Source organism: Lutzomyia longipalpis, chromosome 2 (assembly GCF_024334085.1).
Source record: "Lutzomyia longipalpis isolate SR_M1_2022 chromosome 2, ASM2433408v1".
Lineage (NCBI taxonomy): Eukaryota > Metazoa > Arthropoda > Insecta > Diptera > Psychodidae > Lutzomyia > Lutzomyia longipalpis.
The window spans coordinates 13,565,493-13,582,996 of record NC_074708.1 but is presented as its reverse complement, the minus strand read 5'-3'; the positions used below and the strand labels follow the sequence as shown (position 1 = coordinate 13,582,996).

The 17,504-nt window shown below is 35.1% G+C and overlaps 5 protein-coding genes across 6 annotated transcripts; 1 reads left to right on the top strand and 4 right to left on the bottom strand.

The window, feature by feature from the left end:
- Positions 1-427: 427 nt before the first annotated feature.
- LOC129790773 (acyl-CoA-binding protein homolog 1) lies at positions 428-12,661 on the top strand. 2 transcript variants are annotated; one of them, XM_055828482.1, is made up of 5 exons: positions 446-648; positions 1,069-1,098; positions 1,176-1,290; positions 1,369-1,431; positions 1,501-1,702. In XM_055828482.1, exons 2-5 carry the CDS (start codon positions 1,084-1,086, stop codon positions 1,575-1,577), a joined length of 270 nt encoding a protein of 89 aa, XP_055684457.1. In that variant the 5' UTR covers positions 446-648; positions 1,069-1,083; the 3' UTR covers positions 1,578-1,702. The 2 variants fall into 2 exon arrangements, with proteins under 2 accessions (XP_055684456.1, XP_055684457.1); XM_055828481.1 differs by lacking the exons at positions 1,069-1,098; positions 1,176-1,290; positions 1,369-1,431; positions 1,501-1,702 and adding an exon at positions 11,366-12,661 and having other exon boundaries at positions 428-648.
- LOC129790778 (uncharacterized) lies at positions 1,688-6,615 on the bottom strand. Its single transcript, XM_055828488.1, has 2 exons — positions 5,593-6,615; positions 1,688-2,119 (listed from the first exon to the last, which is right to left on the bottom strand). The coding sequence occupies exons 1-2, from the start codon at positions 5,606-5,608 to the stop codon at positions 1,812-1,814; spliced, it is 324 nt and encodes a 107-aa protein (XP_055684463.1). The 5' UTR covers positions 5,609-6,615; the 3' UTR covers positions 1,688-1,811.
- Positions 6,758-8,583, bottom strand: LOC129790775 (protein singles bar). The gene is made up of 2 exons (XM_055828485.1): positions 7,788-8,583; positions 6,758-7,702 (listed from the first exon to the last, which is right to left on the bottom strand). Exons 1-2 carry the CDS (start codon positions 8,259-8,261, stop codon positions 7,625-7,627), a joined length of 552 nt encoding a protein of 183 aa, XP_055684460.1. The 5' UTR covers positions 8,262-8,583; the 3' UTR covers positions 6,758-7,624.
- On the bottom strand, positions 9,093-10,191 carry LOC129790777 (uncharacterized). Its single transcript, XM_055828487.1, has 3 exons — positions 9,883-10,191; positions 9,632-9,820; positions 9,093-9,570 (listed from the first exon to the last, which is right to left on the bottom strand). Exons 1-3 carry the CDS (start codon positions 9,970-9,972, stop codon positions 9,373-9,375), a joined length of 477 nt encoding a protein of 158 aa, XP_055684462.1. The 5' UTR covers positions 9,973-10,191; the 3' UTR covers positions 9,093-9,372.
- On the bottom strand, positions 10,509-12,774 carry LOC129790776 (CKLF-like MARVEL transmembrane domain-containing protein 8). The gene is made up of 3 exons (XM_055828486.1): positions 12,661-12,774; positions 11,019-11,207; positions 10,509-10,931 (listed from the first exon to the last, which is right to left on the bottom strand). The coding sequence occupies exons 1-3, from the start codon at positions 12,772-12,774 to the stop codon at positions 10,734-10,736; spliced, it is 501 nt and encodes a 166-aa protein (XP_055684461.1). The 3' UTR covers positions 10,509-10,733.
- Between the last annotated feature and the right edge of the window lie 4,730 nt (positions 12,775-17,504).

The window sequence follows — 17,504 nt, the reverse complement described above, 5'->3', positions numbered from 1 at the left end:
CACAAACTTTACATTATTTTTCGTGAAATTTTCAATGTTTGTTTAATTTAAGGAGGCTTGCTTTGATTTTCATTTCTCGTATTTTCCTGTTTTTCTTGGCAATTCTAAAGGATTATCCTTGAGAGCAGACAGGAATCTAGTATTCCGGCTATTCCGGTGAGTTTGAGATGAAGAATGTGAAAAATAGAAGCCTAATACGAAAAGTCAGAAAGATCAGCGACGTTTGTCTCAAGGAAAACTTTTCCGACTAAATGTTTTTAGAATTAACTTTTACTTTTACCTCATTTTCTTCCAAGGAATCACTTCTAGATCCCGGAAATCCTACTTTTTCATGAAAATAAAAAAAAACCGCGAGAGCGCGAAAATCCAATGAAATTTTCGCGCCACTAAGAAACATTCGTTTCACAGTTGCTTCTTTGCTTCTTCCTACTCAACACGCTTCTCTGAAACATCTCTTGTCCTGACATTTTCAATCCGGATTCTTTGCCGCAAATTCCATTTTGCATTTACCCAGTTTTTTCTGTGATTTTTCCAGCAATTTAGCATTACCAAGTGTTCCAACGTGCAGAAGAGTAGTCAGTGAATTAGCTGGAGAAAAGCGACAAGAAGGAAGACAAGGAGAAAACCGTTGAAAAGACATCGAAACAGGTTGGTTTCCTCCCTCCATGTGCAAATGCGACTTTGACCGCTATTACCAAATTATTTTATCGCTTTTATCACTATATTTTCGCACTCTTACGACTCATTTAGCCAGATTATTCATTTGTTAGATAACCATTTATCATTTTGTGCTAAATCCATTGCTTTTTGGTGCTTTTTTCATCAACTTCTGTGGGCTTTTTTTCCTACCGCACATTACAAGTGTTTGACAAACACTTGACCTTTCGACCCTTTTTTCTCTCTTCTTTTCTCATTTCAATTCATTCGCCTTAATTGCTTGCTTTTTATTATTTAATTTGGGTTTTTGCAAACCTCGCACGGTGCTGTATTTGCAATCATTCTGTGTGTAGTTTTTTAGTGTGCAATTGGACTTGAATAGAGACGGAAAGTGATTCTGTTTCATTACAGATTTCTTGACGTAAAATGGGACTCAAAGAAGTGAGTTTTTCACATCATTTTTCCATCCCGGAATACTTTTTAATCTCATGAGTTTGTTGCGTGATTTTTGTCTGCAGGATTTCGATAAAGCCGCTGAGGATGTGAAGAAACTGAAAGCTTCACCAAGCAATGAAGATCTCCTGGAACTCTATGCTCTCTTCAAACAGGCATCAGTGGGTGATTGCAATACCAGTAAGATCTGAAACAACTTTCCGGAAACTCCAATAAGAATCTTTTTCATTGACTTATGTGTTCTTTGTGAAATTCCAGGCAAGCCGGGAATGCTGGACTTCAAGGGGAAGGCAAAATGGGAGGCCTGGAATGGCAAGAAGGGTTAGTTTTCAGTCTCAGATCTCCCTCCAACATTCTACTGAGAATTTCTTTAATTTTCTCTTTTATCAGGACTTGGCACCGATGATGCCATGAAGCAGTACGTGGAGCTAGTGACGAAGCTAATTGGAGACATTGGTCTAGCTTAAAAGACATCCCAGTGTGTGGGATTCCACTAGCCACCACCAATGGGCATTTGGGGAGCACATGAGCACCTCATTTTTTTTACCATAACTTTTGTTACGCAATAAAATGATTCTTTTTGTCAACAAAACGTTTTCTAATTATTTTGCAAAGAAAAAAAAGTTGTACAAAAATATTCTGGATGATTCAATCAGTCTTTCCGGTTCCGCTGCGGGGGTTCTTGACCGCCCTATTGACGGCTACATTGCTATCGTGGTGATTCCCGGAATGTACAGGTACTTCTCGTTCTCATCAATTGTAATCTTCGTCTCCAGGCATCCATTGTGTTGCTCAATTGTGTATATTTCGGGTTTTCGGGTGATCTCAAGTGATCTCCGGACGCCAAATAGGCTGATGCGGCGCTTTTCTCGCGTATCACGCTGATGGGAGGTACTCAGGTTGATCCGGAGGACAATGAGGATGGCAATAGCAGCCAGAAAGCCCGCAGATACAGCAATGAGTGTGAGGACTTCGTGTGGTTCACCGTCTGATGATACTTTTGCGATTTCTGCAAAGAGACGGACACAAGGTGTTGGTTTGTTTGCAAGAAATTCGTTGGGCAACAGCGTGTTAATTTGTTGCTTAAAAAAATTCGACGCAACACTTCCCAAGAAAATTGTATAAACGATAAAAGTTAAATAAAATCGGGCCAAAAAAAATTCATCAATTAAAATGAAGAATGCTTTTGATGATTCCCAGAAATTTCTCTGATCATGAGAGCTTTTTCTTAGATTTATTTGCTAAATGATGATTAAAACAATATAATGCCAGAGGTTGAAAAAAACTCATATAACTGTGTGTTAAGGTGCGTATTCTTGGTATTCTTTTATGTTAAGAATTTAATAGAACAAGTTTTTTTGTGTCAGAATTTATAATTCTTTTATTGAGACAATAAAAAAGGAATTTTCTCTTTTTTTCTTTTCCTGTTTAATCCGGATTTGAACCTTTGGCACATCTGTTGCTAGGTGCGCGACGTTAACAATTAACCTACGATAAGTTATATTTTTTTCTTGAAGTTAAGTTCTTGAAAAAATGCGAAAAATGTTTAATTTTCTTAACAAAATAGAAGAGATTAGAAACAGAAATGTTAAAAAAAAATAATTTGCAAAGCTATTAAAGTCTGTTTCTTATCAGCGGGAGTTAAATGAAAACACTTGTTCATTAAATTTCATTCACAATGAACTCTTTTTATCTGCGATTGATGAGAAAAAGTGATTATCATTTTGCTTTTTCATGCAATTCTAACTTCCTGATGACAAAACTCTATAAATTACTTCATCCGATTGGGCTTGTGTTTAAATGTTAAAATTATTAAATTAAATACCGTCACGCGATTCTCTCGCATTTGCCAACATAAATTTCTATGGTAGTGTACCTATCTATGTATTTTTTTTCCTTTCGAAATAATCGATTTTCACCAGCAATTTGACCTTTTCTTTCTGCATACAGAACTTCACGGCACGTCTCTTTAAGGCTAGAAGTTATAATTTAAAAATAAAGGGGAAATGTTGCAAAGAAAAGAAAATATGCTGCTAACCGAGCGTGGAAATTGTTGCAACAATTGCATAGATAGACAGACAACAGACCGGCGTGGTCTTCAATAGAAAAATCTCAGGGATTTTCAAGAGAAAAAGCTCGCCTCTCTTTAATGGATATTTTCTCCGTGAATTTTGTTGTTGCACCTTTGGGGGGACAAAATGCAGCCAGGGAAAAATCAGTATGGAAATATGTCAATGCTATGACTCCATGCAATGCTGAAAGAGCTCTTAATTCGTCTAATTGCACCATAATTTCTCTGTCGCGTCGAATTTTTTTAATGCAATTTTTCTCAAATGAAATGCTCTCATTTTATGTGAGATGAACAAGAGATTGATTTTCTCGCGCCTTTTATGCATGGCTCCAGACTCAATTGGGTACTTCCTTCAGTGCGCAATTCAATAATTGCAATCGGGTTTAAGAATTAAGAGTCACCCGATGTGAAATGAGGTTTAGATTTTAAATTTATTCAAATGAGAATTATTCAGATTAGCTCAATTAGTTTTTTTTAGAGCGAGTTTGTTTAGCAAAATCGCTACAAAAAAAAGATTTAATAAAAAAAATGTTTCATTGAGACTTGATCTCACATCTTTATCTAAACCAGAACAAAATGAACCAAAATTTGGGTCCCTTGACTTAATCATTGTGCTAATGAAGAATTAAATGAATGTGATTACTTAATGTAATAAAAAATCATTTTCTTTTCAAATAAATTAAATCATTTATTGTAAAAGATTAAAAAAAAAGATAATTTAAGTTAGTTAATGTTAGATTTTTGTACGCCTAAGGGTGGATTCTGTCTAAAATCTTTTCTCACAAATCACCAATTTGAAGACTTTTGGAAGGTATTCTGTGATAAAAAAAAAAATGTAATATTTTAACAGTTTTTTACTTCTTCAAATTCGGTCTAAAATGTGGAAAATAATTTTCTAGAATCATTTAAGGATTTCTCTAAAAGATTTCTGATGTGGAAAATCTTTTGTTTTCCTTTATTTTATCATCTATAGAACTAAACTTAAGAACATCTACTGTCAAAATCTTTTAGCAATACTGTTAAAAAACAAAATATTTTTGACAAAATCAAACCCGTAACGTGTTTTAGAAAAAAAGTTCTCTTTCTAAATGAACAGAAATGATCCAGGGGCTGTATTCTCTATAAGAGTGAAAAACTCTCGTGATAAACTTCCGAAGGCTTTTTGTAGGGAAAAAGTGAGGAAAACTTCACGTGAGCATGATCCTCTAAGAAAAAAAATGCATCCGTGATAAATTCCCGTAAGATTTTCCCGGTTTTCACGTTTCTTTTAAAGCGCTGAAGCTTTCAGGAGTTTATCACGGGAGTTTTTCACTCTTAGAGAATTCATGCCCAGAAGACTTTCATTGTTCTAAACCTTTAAGAAATTCTTTTCGTTATAAAACAGAGGTTAATTCTCTGCTAAAAATCTAATAAAATAAAATAAAATAAAATCTAAGGATAAACTAACTATCAATTTCTTTAACTGGAAATCATTAGGGGAGACCGGGGTAAAAATAGTCAATTTGCATAAATCCTTATCTGCAGGATTCCCCATGGGCAAGAAAATTTCCTCGATAGGTCATTCTTATAGGAAATTTCCTGGCCTACAACTTTGTCTCAGACCATTTTTCTCTGTCTCCACGGGAAATATGAGTTTTTGAGCTTTTCCTGAACCCTTCCGCTTCTGACTTTTTTTAGACGCGGCGGGTAAATATAGTCACCAGTAGGCTAAATAAAGTCGGTCGAATTTTCCGACATTTCCAATGATTTTCCACCTGAGAGATTGATAGTAGTTGATAGCTAAACTTCTCACCTTTTGATCCGCAACAAGGAATTTCACTTTTATACGCACTAAAACAGAGAATTTTGCGATTTTCTCAATCACGCCATTTTGCAACAAATGGATAGAAAATATGTCGAAAATTTCGAACTCCCATATGATTTACATGGGTTGACTATATCTACCCCAAGGGGTATGTTTTGATTCAAATAATTGTACTGAAAAATCATTAAAAGTTAGTGAAAAATACACCTTGGCAACGTTTTCTGAAGTAACCCAGCTAGTGAGAAAAATTATCAGATTGGAAAATTGCTGAAGGAAAACTTCGGAAAACGCGTTTTTGTCAATACGCAAAAGTTTGGGAAATGGGCCAAAAATCTATTTTCATTTTTAACTCCTAAAGTACTGATCGGATAACCTCCAAATTACTGTCAAAAATTATAGGTTGGTAAGGCTTTGCACCCTAATTTTTTCCGATTTTTCCGATTTATATTTTGGGAGAAATTGGCATTTGAAAATTCCAAAATGACTATTTTTACCCCGGTCTCCCCTAAACATAAAAGAATAAACTAAAATTGATTACTTGTTGGGAACATTTCACACTCAGTGACTTTATTAATTTAATTTATTTAAATATGAATGATCTCTTTACCTTCCGATATATCCATAATTCTGTTGATCCTGCCTCTGATTTTTTCTGATGAAACAATTTAGAGCAATTGCACAGCAATTCTCCAGGAAATTCCCAACGGAAATGCACTTGAAAGATCTTTGTTTTTTGTTTCTCTGGATTATCTCTCCGCAGGGACCTTTGGCACTGTTATTGTTTGTTTTAGTGTAACAGTCACTTCAAATAAATTAATAGTTTATTTAAAAACAAGAATTCTTCTCCTTCTCCATAAATATTAACAAAACGTTCACTCAAAAGAAAATGCAAAAAGAATGCAGAGAAAATGTTTTTTTTTTCACAAAGAACTTTTCAGGAATCTCAAAGATATTTTTTTTTACTTAAGAATTTCTTTCACTTTTTTGCGTTGTTTTGCACATACACTTTGCGGCAGATAAACAACGTTTATTTTTTTTTAAAGGAAAATGTAGAAGAGAGAGAAAATATTTTATTTTATTATTAGAACAAAGCTCTCAGAGTTGGTCTTTCTGCCAAAAAGATCACATTTGTTCTATGGGTGCGCACCAGTTTAAAAAAAATTAAATCTCTTCGCGTCGATTTACGCGGGAAGAGAATTGTGAAAGTTTTGCGACTTGATCGTTCAATTGCTAAATCAAATATGCGGTGTGAGCTTTTTTAAAGCAGCCCACCCGGGGCAGTGTTTGGTGGGTATTTCACGTAATAGCACAACTTCCAGGAGGGGGACAAATGTCGGTGCTTTTACATAGTTTTTCCCTTCCACAAGTAACTCTCTTCTTTAGCACACACCACCACTCTTCCCGATTTCATGGTAAATGATCCAGAGTTGTTATGTGATGTTTGGCCCAGTTTATCCGGATGCTGGGGACTGAATACAATTGGGCCGAACAATTTGATAAGAAAGGAAAATTTTAGCGGGAACGACACACGATCAAAGGACTGTTTTGGCGACAAAAATTGCTAATGACTGCTGTGCAGGGTTGAGTACGATCACAATGCGATCTCTCTGGTGATCACTACACGTGTGGTAATGCGAATTGTCGTAGAATATGAGTGAGCTCTCAGTTTCTCTCTCTCAGTGAGATCACAATATATCTCTTATTGTGATCATCTATAAAGAATATTTAAAAATCAGATCAACGATCAAATAATAAAAAAAAACAATTTCTCAAACTCTTAGCAATGTTTCGGTATATTTTTACAGATCCTAACAAGGATAAAATAGAATCAAAACGTCGCTGGCTAATACTAAATTAACAAAATTTTTGAAAATAAAGCTGAATTGAAGCGCATCATAATCGCACCTGAAAAACTTTAAGCGATCATTGATTGCAACTCGATGGAATTCTTTTCCAATGAGGAAATGCAGGTGATACAGTATTATTTGTAACGGTTTTCATCTATTTTCACAAACAATAAAATAATCAAGCGTGATCAAGAGTGATCTTGAGGTGATCGCGAGACATTCTCAACTTCCCTGCAGAACATACGAGTAAAGCATAATGTTCCACAGCCAGGCGACTTTTCTCTTCATTTTCCTCGTAATAAAACGCAATGCTTGTGCACAATAGAGGTGATCGTGTGCACTTTTATATCGTGCAATTGTAACTAATTTACCATCAAAAGTCGTGCAGATTTTTATTACTTTTTGCAATATCAACAAGAGAGATTATATTGTGTGTAAAAAAAAAAGGCTGTCACCAAATGCTAATTTTATATCAACGGCTTTGATTTTATTTTTCACGGTAATTGCGCTACTTTTTCCCCTTGATAATGGTGTGAAAATGGCAAACAAATGGAGACAACATTTTTTTTTCGTGGTCAAGTTCAATAAAATTTCATATTGCATAAGTCAGCGATTAAAAATGCAATTTTATTTCTCTCTGGAATTTTCTTTGACGCAGGAAAAGTAATGAAAAATGCGATATAGTTTGTTGTTTCATTGTAAAAATCTTATATTATGATGATGGTTTTTTTGTGGAAAAGAACATTCTGTGAATGGGTGAGATCGCGATGGAGAATTGCAAAAATAAAATGATCATGAATTTCCGTTGTAGCTCCTAAATGCGAGAAATGCATCGTAACTATAAATGATGGTCATTAGCCCTCCCATGAACTGCAAAAAAAAAGAATATTGTACAATTATTCGTGAGGAATGGCAAAAAAAAAATAATTAAAAAAAAGATCAGTAAAATACTCACATAAAGCGTGGTTAGGCTGGTATAGTCACCGGGTCCGGTGAAGAATTTTGTGAAATTCTGATAGAATTGCTCCCGGTACGCCACACTTCCGGATGCACTGATGTAGCAGAAGGCGCAGAAGATGTTGAAGACAATCTCGAAGATTGAAGATCGCACGAGGCGGAACGTGTTGACGCTGAAGGTGTAGCAGAGAAGGAGGAGAGCCGTTGTGGGGAGGCAGGCTGATGTGGCGGAAAGGAATGCAAAGTATGGATCCCATCCGAAGCCCTTCTTGGCATTGTCGAGGCCAAATGTGAAGACGAGACTCTGGCAGAAGATCCCCATGAGGCACTCAAAGAGCTTCATCAAACCATACTTGGAGGTAAAGAAGCCCGGCTGGAGACAATGGAACATCCGGCAGTAGCATATTTTTATCCCAGTCCTAATTGGGGTTTCCCGATTAACTGGGCGCATTGTTATCACAGTTTGGGGCATTGCACGATCACTTTTAAAAAAAAATTATTTAATGAAAAGATCACTTGGAAAAGATATGGAGAATAGCACAAAGAATCCCTCCAGACGATGTCAACGATTGAAATTTCACCGGAGGACTGTTGAATCATCCACACGATCACACTAAAAATACTAAACAAAAATCCCCCAATTTCTATTCTTCCCTCCGGAGAGGTTCACGCATCCCGTGGGCTATTTTTAAAACACCGCCGAACGACAATCTTTTCGCACTCCATCACCGATCTACACGGGGGGTTGTTGACAATGTCAAGAATAGGGAGCGAAACATTCCATTCAGTTCTGTAGAAATAAAGTCATTCAACTCGTGCGTATTTTTATTTTATGCGTGCAAATTTTTGTTTATTTATTTTTTTTATTTATGATCAAGAAGTGAGGATCGCAAGAATTCTATCATGAGGAAGAATTTTTATATCGATTGATGAATGTAAAATTAAGTCAGATTGTTTGATTTATTGATCGTTAAAGAGATCGTTTGCGTAGGATGATCATGCAATATGATGAACGTTATAAAAACGATCTTTAAAATGATCGCGCAGGCTGATCGCAATGATAGTTGCGTCGTCTATTGTAGACTAGGTGAATTAACTATTTATCTTAAACAGTGAGGGATCATTAAAATGATCGTGAGGTTTTTAATCTATTTCAAGCTATACTACATATGTAAATTATAAAAACTGTAAATATGAAAACGAAGTGTAAACAATCTTTTTTGGAAATACTTAGTTAAGAAAGAAATTGTAACATAATGTAAATATTTAAACTTGTAAATAAATTTGTATATATATTCAAGCTATACAAAAGAAGTATTTTTCTCAAATAATTATTTATTATTTAAAAAAAATAAATTACAAATGGAAAATCCATTTTATTTATAAGAAATAAGTTAAACAAGCTAGTTAAACAAAAAATCAGGGAGACGATTTAGTACGATCGATTTAATAATTCTTTCGACGTTTCAAGTCTATTTCCTATCTTCAAGTTTACTTTATGATTAGAAGAACAATTTTTTGTATCAGTTAGAACAAATACTAGTTAATAAAAAAATAATTCCTGAATTATCTTTTGAACATTTTTAACAAATTCTATGGAATTTAAAAACAAAATATGTACTGATGAAATAAAAGCCTGAGACGAAAAATCCAATAATTGAGGCAGTCATGTAGCCATTGTAAACGGGTTCAGTTGAAGAAATCGTTGTTATAAATTGTGAAAAGAACGCGATCGTGGCTGATAAGTAGGCAATCAAGGCGACGGTGTTGTAGATCAAATCCTAAAGGTAAAAATAAATGTTTGAACTGCATTTCAAATCATTTTAAAGCAGAAAAACTCACGTGAGTTGTACGAAAGAGAATCCCTCCGGAATTGAAAGAGATCAAACTTCCAAACAGAATGCAAAAGTTCCCAATAACAAAAGTCACAGGGATGGCGATGAAGGCCAGACTAGCAGGAGAAATCTCCCCATAGCGTTTGTACTGGTTTGCAGAGTACCAATAGGTTCCTATAAGGAGGAGGCCCAAGATCTGAAAGAAATTAGAAAGAATTAAAAGTGATCTTCAGGAGTGATCGTTGATGATGTGCTTACGAATTGAGCAACCACAAGAAAGTGAGCTGTTATAACGATGGAAGAACATGAATTTGACGATGTTCTCGTAGCAGGAACATTCTGAGACATTTTTTGATTTTTTTATTGGTGTGATCGTAGAGTGGAAAAAACTGTGATCGTGCAGATCGATGAGTACAAATTGTCCCTATTTTCAAAGAAACAAGACATGATCTATTTTTAGAAGTATTGGATCAACAACATTCTTTCAGATGTACTGAACATCTGGATTTCATTAGGAAATTCCTTCTAGACTTCCCAAAAGGGAAGAACTATGAGAAATCTAATTAAAAAGATTAATAAATCATTACCTGTTGTTAACTGTTGAGTGATCTTCAGTGATCTTTGTCAATTTTGGTTCTGTGTGAAATAAATTTCCAGAGAGGGGAACTTCCGCAGACTAGAATAGCAAAATGCTTTCGACCAGATGGATGAACGGAGTTAAACTGACGCGATTGCGATCATTTCGAAGGAAATGATCGCGTGAAAAGTGTGAAAATGTGTTCATTTATTTATAAAATTTCCTTTATATTGCTCCTCCCCAAAGAAACCAATAAAATACGCCGATGATGAAAATCCCTCATGATCGACAGATTTGATCAAAATAGTTTTGTCTTCTATGAGAATTAGTATATTTTTCTTTGACATAGACACAGTGCAAACGCTAATATTGCCTTACACATTTTGGAAAGAGTTTCACACAGACTTTGTTAAATACACAGTGATAAAAAAAAGTCGACATAAAATATACAAAAAATAAAACGAAAATAGCAAAATAAAAATCTGGAAGCGTTTCTGGAGATGAGAAACTTTAATCTCCTTTTGAGTATCCTTTAGATTCCTCGGTAGGATCGCTGAGCCAGGAAGGCACTGAATAGGTAGAGGCAGGCTACAATAAGGCCAATTATCGCTGCTGCAAGGTGCCAATCATAAATGGTGCTGTACGATGATGTCTTATTGACAACCTCTACGAGGAAAACAATTGCTCCAATGAGGTACATAAGGAAGGCGATCGTGTGGTAGATGAGTTCCTACAGGGGAAATGATCAAGGATCAGTTAGAGAAGAATCTAGAAAGAGAACTAGATTTTTTTAAAAGGAAGTTTGAGAAATACTTACATAGATCGTCTTGGAGATTATTCCTCCGGTACTTAGGGATATTAGACATGATAGCAGGAGGCAAAAGGTACCTATGAGAAAGGCTACTGCTACGGTGAAGTAGTAGATCTCCCCGGAGGAAATGGTACCAAAGTAGTTGTATCGCTTGATGTAGTATGCAAGGATTCCTACGACAACTGCTCCCAGAATCTGTTGAGATTCAGAGAAAAGTAAAAATCAGTTAGGTTTCATTTCAGTACTTTTTCGATTAAAGTATAACCCTAAATCTAAAAAGGAACAGTGGTCCTAATTTAAAACTGTTAACTGTTAAAATAAACTCAAAACTTATGCTAGATTTTCCTTTCTAGATTCAACAAAATCAAGGAGAATAATGGCCGGATTTCACGATCAATTGCTGACGGACGTGATGTCGGACTGCTTCAGAGCTTTCAGTCTCCCAGTAAAGGTAAAGCCTCTCCATATTAATGATCTTTGGAAACAGAAACTCGATGATTGGGGATCAGCCCCGGGTATGCCATGGAAGCACTATGGGTATCAGACAAAAGCCGACGTTATTCGCGATCCGAATGCATTGAAGTCAATTAAGCAATTCTGGCAGTTGGTTATGGATGGGCAGGATGTTAACTTGCCGTACTGCCTTGGCATTGCACGTCCGCATCGGATTTACAGGAATCGCAAGCGTCGACCTGCAATGTGGGGATATCCGTGTACAGCCTCCTTCATGGAAGCCTGTTTTGCTCTACCACTCATTGATGCATACTACGAGACGAGCACACCGATGGCATTCAGATTCAGTTCAAACAGGGGAGCGTGTCAGGAGTTGTTCCGTCGCTTCCACGATTGCAACAACGTTGTGAGCCTAAACTACAAATCCTTCTACCAATCGATCCCAGATTGGTTGATCAAACTTGCCTTTGATGTGTTGGCAACAAACATAAATTGGCATGAGTTTCAGGGGCACAATGGGCAGCATAATGAGAGATTGTACAGGGTGTGGCGGAAGCTCATTGATTACTTCATTAGAGCTCCCACAAGATTTCGCAATGGCACGCGGTACGATAGGGGGAAGAAGGGCAAGGGCATAGGGGGTGGGAGCTATTTTGCCGAATTGATTTACACGATTGTCAATTTCATTGTTACGCAGTACTGCATTCGCGATCAGAATCTTGACATTGAAGATCATTTGGTGCTGGGTGATGAATCCCTCGTTGCAACAAGTGGAACTGTTGATCTCAGTCACTTGGTCGCAAGAGCCGGTAGATTCAATATGATCATAAACATTGAGGGGGTTCAGATCACAAATCACATCAATGGGGTGCGTTTCTTGGGGTATGACATTAATCGGGGAAGCCTCAATGCTCCTCCTGACATTCAGTGCGTTGAATACTACTCCCAACGATACAATCAACCGCGTCAGATTTACTAAATTGCCACAGAGTCGTTTCCTACATGCACAGGAAACTATTAACTGATCTCTGCGATATTTTCCCTCAATTTTCGTGAAATTTTTTCTTTAATTTGAATTAATTTGCAAAATGAATTGTTCGGTTGCAACGACAACCATCACAACGAAAACCACGAAAAAGAAAAAAAAATTGAGATTTATAAAGTGAATTAAAGCGAAAAAAAGATTTGTCCTTACCAACTGAGCGAGTTTTAGCAAGCCAGGGAAGGTTTTCAAGTATCCTGTGTTGATGAGGATGGCCGATCCACTGGTTGTTGTCGTTGTCCTTGTTATTGTTACAGAGTGCGACATGGTTGAGGTTTATTTTTAGAGATGGCACAAGAAGTACAAGGGCTACAAAGAAAATCGTCATAAAAATTCATTTAAAAGAAGCAACAAAAGAAGCAATTATGATTGATGGACGGTTAATCCAAAAATAGTTTATATTTTAAGAAAACAATACTCGGCTAAAACTAGTCAAAACTTCAAAAAGAATATTTTTATGTAGAATAGTTTTGGATGGAATTATCAAAGCTTTTGCAAAAACAAATTAAAAAATTTCTAGATTTCTGCTCTTTAACCCCACTCCTTTATCTATAGGTATTTGGGTCCATTGATCCATGAATGACCACGGCAATCTAGATTTCGAGGATTCTAAGAACTATTTTTCTCAAAAACCTGAAATTCTTAAAGGAAATCTTTATCTTTGATTTTTTTCTTTAAACGAATAGAAATGAGTTATTAAGCTATCTAGTTATTAATTTGATAATAACTAGGTAGTTGAAACAACAAAAAACTTAGTCATATCAAAAGGTAGGGAGTTTTAAGGACTTCAAGTGTAGTTCTCATATTTTTTTTAGATTTTTTTTCTATTTTCTACTTCTATTATTCTAATTTAAAAATGAAAGATCTTTAGTTAGGCTGCAATCTAGTCGGTTATTGGTTAGGGTTATATCTTGAAATTAATAAAGAGCCGTTGTAACAAAAAAAAAATGTTTATAACGTGTAAAAATTTTCTAAAAGTTATGGAAAATAAGAAAAATAAAAGAGTATGATTTTATAGGAAAATTTTACAAAATGTTTTTTTTTAAATAAAAGCTTATGAAATTAAAAAAAACAATAAAAATATGGAACTGAGAAATGATTTAAATAATATTTAGAAATTTATAAAAAGGCTACTGTTAGAGTTATATGTATGTAGCTTGTGCAATGTGCAATTCTTAAAAAAATTAAGATTTTCTTTAAAAAAAAGTTTTAAATAAATTATTGAGTATTAAATTTTTATTTGAGGTGTTATAGTCATTGTTTCTTATCAAAGTTTCTGAAAGTTATTTTTTTTTTATAAATATTTATTCATTTTTATTACCAACAAATATTTTTTAGTAGTATTTAATATAAAATTAGATGATTCAAGTAATTTTTTTTGTTCTCCAGAATTTCCATATTATTCATGTGAGTTTATTTGAACTGAAATTGTAATGATGAATAAACAAATCTTATGCTATATACATAAAATAATATTTTAATTGCATCGCCCTCGCACCGATTAAAACTCGCAGCAGTTACATAAAGTAAAGTTTTTCGCATCATATAGCCGCCAGTCTGACTCTGTTTTCCACAAAACTTTCAAAATAAAACGACAAACTATTCAATTTAGTCCAACAATGGTTTAAAACTAAATGCGCAGGCGCTTCAAAAAACTCAACCAGTGGGTGGGTGAGCAACATGTTGTTGTTGTTGTTGTTGTGCTTTTTTGGGGGGGGGGAGTACGTATAGTAAGTGCATGTGGGGGTAGTCGCGACGTAGTTGAGTCCCGACGTCTGGTCTCGAGAGAAACTTCTTCTCATTTCATTTGTAATTTGTTCTTTTCCGATCCACACCCAAAGTGAATGCGGATCTGGAATTACGTGGTTGGGCGGTGAGCAGATGGAATATTAATTACAAATTTATGCAATGTTTCGCATTCAAATAAATCTGTCATTCCTCCTTGGGCCGATGGAGATGCTAAGACGTCACTATTTGATCATGACCCCTTTTAAACATTTACTCAAAGCCGCATTTTAGCTGCCTAGTTGTGAGGAATTTTTCTTTCACGGCCTGATGGGACTTGTCTGCCTTCCCCATAGCTGGCATCATCACGATGAGGTTGTTTTGGCAAAAATTTTATGTGTGTTTTGTGTGTGGAATTTTCTTGTTTGTTCTCCACACACGGAATGCATCCGATTGACACGCGTTTTTAGGAAAAAGTTATATTATGTACTCTTGGGAAATTCGTGGGCGTTGCCGCTTCCATCGTGTATATGTTGGTTTTTCACAGGCTATACCAACACGCATTTCTTCTGGGAAATCTCTCGGGCAGACGAAGCGTTGTCCCAATTTCCTCCTCGAAAGCGCGATTGAGAATAAAAAAAACGCGCGTCTGCTAAATTTAGAAAATCGTATCATCAATGGGGATCGAGTATGAGCGTTTGGAGATCTTTTGGGTGCTGCAATTCGTTTATATAGATGTGAATCATATTGGGGGATTAATATTGTTTCTAAATGGATAATGAATTTATTATAAGAGAGGAAGTACTCTTAATTGCAACTCTTATCGCTGAGGAGGTAGATGATGTCAGACAATAAAGAATTCACGAAGAATGCGTGACATTCCTTTGATAAGACGTTCGTGGAATTTAATTTACTCACAAAAGATTATGTAAATCTAATATTTGTTTTTGAAGTAAAAAAATAATTTAAAACAATAATTTAGTGTTCTCAGTTCTTTTCCATTGAATTGTATGATCATTAAATAAAGCATAAATCTATTTTTAACTCTTCTTTGTAATTTTTGGAGGGAAAAATTCAGAGCAATTTTCAATGGAAAAATTTTCTTCAAATTCAATCACAATATAATCACCTCAATTGATGCTGAAGGAGGGATTTTCCTCGTAAAGGATCACTCACAGAAGCACAACAAGATAATGAATTTAATTTATTAAATTGCGTGAGGAAGACGGTGAGGAACACTTTCACTGTGGCACGATTGGCAATCAACTGGACGGATCGAATTGAAAGCGCGCGTTTTGAGACGACCAAGAACACTCCTTCGCTTTCCGCCGTTTTTCACAAAAATCCACACACTCTGCGCGTCTCTCGTGGATGTGTATTAGAAGGCAACAAGAAAAGAACATTAAATACATTCTCACACACCCATTATTACGATTTTTATAGCCAAAGAGCGCCAAGAAAATAATATCGTGAGATATTGTCGCTCGCACTGTGATTGAGTTTTTTTTTGTAAAGGGAATGAGCCACAACAACAAACATTCATTGCGATTTCCTCCAAGATAGTAAACACATATACATTAGACTTACCATTTCTTCATACAAAGAAACAATTTTTTTTTAAATTAAATACTGATTCACAAAAATTGCATCATTGAGTGTTTCGGGGAATTAATTTGTGTAAATTCTCTCTACTTACTTGAGAAGAAAAATTTGCAGCAGACACTGGAGAGTCTTTAATAAATAAACACACACTGATCCTCCAACTTGGTCACAATCATCACTCACAATCTCCAGCGTCCACCATAGTGACCATGACACTCTTCTCCCGCCACACGGTGTGCTGAAGGAAGTCGCTTTGGAAGTTGCTCACCCTCCGCGGTGTGAGTCAGAAGCTATAAATGGTGATTTGGTGGCTATGCGAATAATATGGGTCAAAAAGCAAAAGGGTGGAAAATACAACACACCCAGGGGCTGATAAATCGCTAATTAGGTAACGAAAAGTTTTTTTTTTTTTTTTTTTTTGAAGAAAAGGTGTTGAAAAATTTCCAATTAGATTTAAACTCAAAAGGAGTTTATTCATGCCCATATGAATCTTGACTTTTTTAGAGGAAACAATCTGGCTGGATACACGTAATTTTGTAAAGGAATAAAGAAAAGAAATAGAAATCGTTAGGGACTTTTCAATCTTTTTCTTTGTAATCAACAGAAAAGAGCTACAGCAAAGATTTACCCAAAAATACGAAAAATGACGTCATTATTGCGCTTTTTTGCCGTTTTAAATGTATTAAGCTTTCGCGCTTATGCTTCGTTGATTTTTATATCCTAATTGTAGTTTAAATGACTATATTTTCAAAAATTCTTTGTCAAAATTCACTGATAAAAGTTTCGTGAATTTAAAGCGATAGAAAATGCAATAATGACGTCATTGTTTAAATTTTGAGGCATATTTTTTGTGTATTCTCTGGCGATTTAATTTTTTTTATAACTACATGTGCCCTGATTCTATCCTCAATTGTGATCAAGGCCTTTGTTTGATCGAATAAAATTATTGAACTCCTTTTTTGTTATAGGAAAAGTGCTTTAACCAGTTAGATTAGGATTCGTTTAATATGTTTCTTTATTTTTTTTAAAGATTTTGTATTGTACCATGAGCCAGGCTCTGTGAAATCAAGAGGTTCTTCTCGTGCTTATATTTCTTAAGGTTTTCATGGGCAGGACAAGGAAACTCTTTAAAGCTCTCCAAGATAGTTTAGAACTTTTCTTTATTATTAATTCTTCTTGAAACTTACTTAAAGAATTTGAAAAAATATAAATATGTATTGCAAGAGACTTTCAATTAACAAAATTTAGATATTTTTATCATTACACCTTTATTTTTTATGTTACTTTGTGTGGTGACTAATCCCTAATTCTTTAACCAAAAGTTATAAGGTTCGAATCTCGCTATGCATATTTTTTTTTTAACAAATTTTGTTAATTTATTCTTTTATTTTTTAAAGTTTTTCGGTTTAAACGTCATCTAAACTTCCATACAGTCCGGAAGATAATTTAAAAAATAATATTAGGGGAGAGCGGGGTTAAAAAAGTCACTTAAGGGTTTAGAAAAAGCTCAAAATATCATATTTCCCAAATAGATAAAGCGAAATGTATAGCTCAATTCTTTAGAATATTTCTTGCCCTACAACTCTTTCTCAGATCATTTTGTTCTATCAAGCTAGGAAAAATGATATTTTAAGCTTTTTCCAAACCCTTAAGTGACTTTATTAGCCCCG